Raw genomic sequence first — 4817 nt, 5'->3', positions numbered from 1 at the left:
TTGCAAAAATCCAAGCTGGCAACTGCTAAAAGGTGGAAACTCGAGGCCTCAAAAAGAGACCACCGTCCTCAAATTCCTCGTTAAAGCTCGTTTAGAGCTGGAAAAAAAAAGGGAGGATCTGCCCAGAAATAGAAATAGTTCACCACAAAGGAACAACTTCCTCCTTCAGTCCATCACAAACGTTCAACGTCAACACATCAGACGACATCTACATCTGAGATGGAGTGAAAAGAGAAAATGCACAAGATGAAAGAAACTCAAGTAAAATACAAGTACCGTGTTATTTTGTTGTACTTATATGCAGTACTTGAGGAGCTGTACTTGCATTCCACCACTGGTTGGACCTCAAAGAATACTTCCTCACTCAAAAGAGGCCAAAAAGAGAACAAAGAAAAATGAATGAATAAATAACGGTAATGGAACCGTAAGAACACCTCGTTACTTTACTTTACTAAACTACCTGCTGCTGAGCTGGTCCAACTACACCAACCAGGTGTCAGCTCACAGGAGCAGCTTCTTAAAGGCTCTGGAGCATTCCAGTCTTTACTCCGCTTTGAGGCAAAGAACAACACAGGCCAACCCCGAGGGGGTTTGGGGGCGGGGGGGACAAACAAAGGTGTGGCTACAGGTAGAAGCAAAAAGGAAAAGACGGCACCATGGTTACTTCAACCACCCCAGAGCTCGCTGACAGCGGCGAGAAGCACAGCCCCCCCCCCCCCCCCCCTTGTCACAGAGATGGCTGGATCTGGGATCGAAGGCTCGGGGATATGATTTTTTTGTAAATATTTGTTCTGTTGCAGGCGACGAGGTGCGAGTCTCAACTTCAACTTCAACTGGATGCCTCAAAGTGGTGTCATGACGATTCTTCTGCCTTCCATAACAATTTTTTTATGATTACACATCTTTTTTTTCTTCTTTTTTTTTAAAAGGACGACAATCAACGTTTTGGGGATTGTCGACATGGTGGAAAGTGTCTCAGCTACGGTGGCACAAAGGTATGTTTTACCTCAAATCACCTGTGTTCATGAAGGAAGCAGAGGAGAGGAAGGAAGGAGCTGTGGAAGGTTATTTATTTATAAAGTTTAATCTTTAACAGTATTTAGTAGGCCTAGAACTGTTAATCTACTCCCAGGAGATTGCTTAAATATGCACTGGTGTTAGTATCACTTCTTATACACTTTATTATTTTTCTATTTTAGTTTTTTGTTTATTTATTACTCTTATTCCTATCGTGACTCCATTTGTTTCGGTATTATTTCTTTTTACATAATTATTATTCTATTGTTCATATTGTTGTTATTTTTATTATATTGGAACTTCAATGAAACTCTGGCACAAGAATGTCCTACAGGATTATTAATTAGTAATATTTTATCGTATTTTAGGACCGCAACGATGGACAAAGTAGTAATACTGCAGTAGAGGAGAATCTTTTACTTAGTAAAAGTAACAATACTGCATTGGTGGAAGAAGTACTCTGATCTCTTGTTGAAGTAAAAGTAATAATACTGCATTGGTGGAAGAAGTACTCTGATCTCTTGTTGAAGTAAAAGTAACAATACTGCATTGGTGGAAGTATCTTAAATGTCAGATAAATGCAATTTTTGCTTTGGCAACGTCTGCGACCGTAAGCAATATTTTTGTCTTTATTTAGCAATTCCGAGTTAATCACTAATGACCTAAAAAGGAATACATTCATCAACATCGTAAAATGAAGCGTGAGGAACAAGTGCAGCGGACTTTGAGGCGATCTTCGCTCTACGACTAAATGGCCCCAAATGGCCCCAGAGAGTACCCAGCATGCTCTTGGCTGTCTGATGTAATAAGATGGATGAAAGCAGCGGGAGGTCGGTGACCGCTGAGCGCAGGTCTTCACAGAGACCACCTGGACCCATCGATGGTCCAGGATCAAGCTGCACGGGCGGATCACAGGACAGAGAGCAGGACCCTGTGTTTACATCCTGATGCTGGTGCTCTGACGTCAGTCACAGCTGTTGAATGTTTATCGTGAAGATGTCGGCCGTATTTTCTGAACAGAGAACTTTACTTGTCTTTGAGTAAATGTATTACTTATCCTCGCTGTCCGTCTCACTGTCTCCTCTCTGCTCTCAGCCAGGGGGCCCAGGATGCTGGCAAACCGCCGGATAGCGGGAGGTGGTGTTGTTCCTCACAGCGCCACTTCATCTTTGTCGTCCTGGTGTTGACGGTGGTTTTGTTCTTCTACAACACAAACGTGAAGGAAATGGTGCCCGGGTGGAACCCGACGAAGTGGGGGCTTAAGTCCAACGGTCAGAGGCAAAGCCTCGTCCCTCCCAAACAGAGGGGTCCCGTCGCCAGCACACCTGGATCTAAACCGACTGAGATCGGCCTGGCTGCACCTCCTCAAACAGAGACCTCCTCAAAGGCGGCGGCGGCGGCGAGCAAAGCTGAGGCGCAGACGGCGACTCCTTATAAATCTCCGGGCCCCTACCTGGTGGAATACCCCTCTGAGTACCACTTCGTCATAAACGAGCCGAAGACGTGCGAGCGGCAGAAGCCTTTCCTGGTTCTGATGGTTCCCGTGGCTCCCGACAACAGGGCAGACCGCGACGTCATCCGCAGCACCTGGGGCAGCGAGCGCGCGGCTCTGGGCAATGCGGTGGCGCTGTTCTTCCTGATGGGGCTGCACGGCGGGGAGGGAGTGGGACCGAGACCGGGACCGGGGTGGACCGACGGCCCGCTGCTGCAGGAGAGCCTCGAGCACCGCGACCTGATCCAGAGCGACTTCCTGGACTCCTACAAGAACCTCACCATCAAGACCATGGTGATGCTGGAGTGGCTGGACGCGCACTGCCCCGGTGCCTCGTACGCCATGAAGGTCGACACGGACATGTTTCTGAACGTGCCCAAACTCGTCGGCATGTTGGCGAACGCCCCGAGGACCAACTACATGACGGGACTCGTGCAAGGCCACGCCGCGGTCCACAGATACCGGACATCGAAGTGGTTCCTCCCTGTGGAGATTTACCCGTCGGCGTTTTACCCTCGGTACCCTTTGGGCATGGGCTACGTTTTATCCCTCGACCTCCCGAGAAAGCTTGTGGAGGCCTCCAGACACGTTAAAGCCATTTACATCGAAGACGTGTATTTGGGGATGTGCATGAGCCACTTGGGCATCGATCCCACCGACCCCCCGAACTGGAACTATTTTCAGTTGGAGCCTCGGGAGTACAGCCGCTGTGCTTACTCGCAGCTCGTTGTCACGACTACGCAACCGTTTGTTGATCGCGTGAGTGTCTGGAAAGACTTCAAGAGACCAGGTCAGTACTGCTGACACGGCTAAAGAAGGACTTAATATATTGATTGTTGATTTATATTTTATATAAAGTATTTAAAGGTTCTTTCAATAATAACTTAAGACTTAATGACTTAATATCTCGAAATTGTAAATAAATTGTAAATAACAAGACACGGGAAAGCTTCTAAATCCACCAGAATGATGTTTACCAACATCCTGTTTTATGGCGGAGAACCAAACCGCGTGTGTTAGCCAAAAAAAAAACCCATTTAAAGATGAGGAAACCAGAAGTGCAAAAAAGTGCTCTTTTCTGTGTTTTGGGACTCATTCCTGCAGCGCTCTGAAGCTCTGAAGCTCTAAAGCCCTAAAGTTGTGAAGCTCTAGAACTCTAAAACTCTAAAACTCTAAAGTTCTGAAACTCTACATATTTGAAGTTTTAAAACGTTGAAGCTCTGAACCTCTAAAGATCTAAAGCTCTGAAGCTCTAAAGCTCTGAAGCTCTAAAGCTCTACAGATTTGAAGCTCTGAAGAGCTAAAGCTCTGAAGCTATAAAGCTCTAAAGCTATGGAGCTCCAAAGCTCTAAAGCTCTTAAGCTCTAAAGCTCTATAGATTTGAAGCTCTGAAGATCTAAAGCTCTGAAGCTCTGACACTCTAAAGATGTGAAGCTCTAAAGCTCTGAAGCTCTAAAGCTCTAAAGCTCTGAAGTTCTAAAGCTTGAAAGATTTGAAGATCTAAAGCTCTGAAGCTCTAAAGCTCTACAGATTTGAAGCTCTGAAGCTCTAAAGCTCTAAAGCTCTGAAACTATAAAGCTCTATAGATTTGAAGCTCTGAAGATCTAAAGCTCTGAAGCTCTAAAGCTCTAAAGATGTGAAGCTCTGAAGCTCTAAAGATCTGAAGTTCTGAAACTCTAAAGATTTGAAGATCTAAAGCTCTAAAGATCTGAAGCTCTGAAGCTCTAAAGCTCTACAGATTTAAAGCTCTGAAGATCTAAAGCTCTAAAGCTCTGAAACTATAAAACTCTAAAGCTCTATAGATTTGAAGCTCTGAAGATCTAAAGCTCTGAAGCTCTAAAGCTCTGAAGCTCTAAAGATCTAAAGCTCTGAAGCTCTACAGATTTGAAGCTCTGAAGCTCTAAAGCTCTGAAACTATAAAGCTCTATAGATTTGAAGCTCTGAAGATCTAAAGCTCTGAAGCTCTAAAGCTCTAAAGATGTGAAGCTCTGAAGCTCTAAAGATCTGAAGCTCTAAAGCTCTACAGATTTAAAGCTCTGAAGCTCTAAAGATTTGAAGATCTAAAGCTCTAAAGATCTGAAGCTCTGAAGCTCTAAAGCTCTACAGATTTAAAGCTCTGAAGCTCTAAAGATTTGAAGATCTAAAGCTCTAAAGATCTGAAGCTCTGAAGCTCTAAAGCTCTACAGATTTAAAGCTCTGAAGCTCTAAAGATCTGAAGCTCTAAAGCTCTACAGATGTAAAGCTCTGAAGCTCTAAAGATCTGAAGATCTAAATCTCTAGAGTTAACAGATCAGATTAAATGAATGAA

The 4817-nt window shown here is 44.6% G+C and overlaps 1 protein-coding gene across 1 annotated transcript; it reads left to right on the top strand.

Moving 5' to 3' along the window:
* Window positions 1-729: 729 nt before the first annotated feature.
* LOC117728689 (beta-1,3-galactosyltransferase 1-like) lies at window positions 730-4419 on the top strand. Its single transcript, XM_034529480.1, has 3 exons — window positions 730-808; window positions 930-995; window positions 2113-4419. The coding sequence occupies exons 2-3, from the start codon at window positions 961-963 to the stop codon at window positions 3311-3313; spliced, it is 1236 nt and encodes a 411-aa protein (XP_034385371.1). The 5' UTR covers window positions 730-808; window positions 930-960; the 3' UTR covers window positions 3314-4419.
* The last annotated feature ends 398 nt before the right edge of the window (window positions 4420-4817 follow it).

The sequence above is a fragment of the Cyclopterus lumpus genome, chromosome 3 (genome assembly GCF_009769545.1).
Source record: "Cyclopterus lumpus isolate fCycLum1 chromosome 3, fCycLum1.pri, whole genome shotgun sequence".
Lineage (NCBI taxonomy): Eukaryota > Metazoa > Chordata > Actinopteri > Perciformes > Cyclopteridae > Cyclopterus > Cyclopterus lumpus.
Note: the sequence above shows the minus strand (reverse complement) of the source record. Positions and strands in the feature narration are given on the sequence as shown.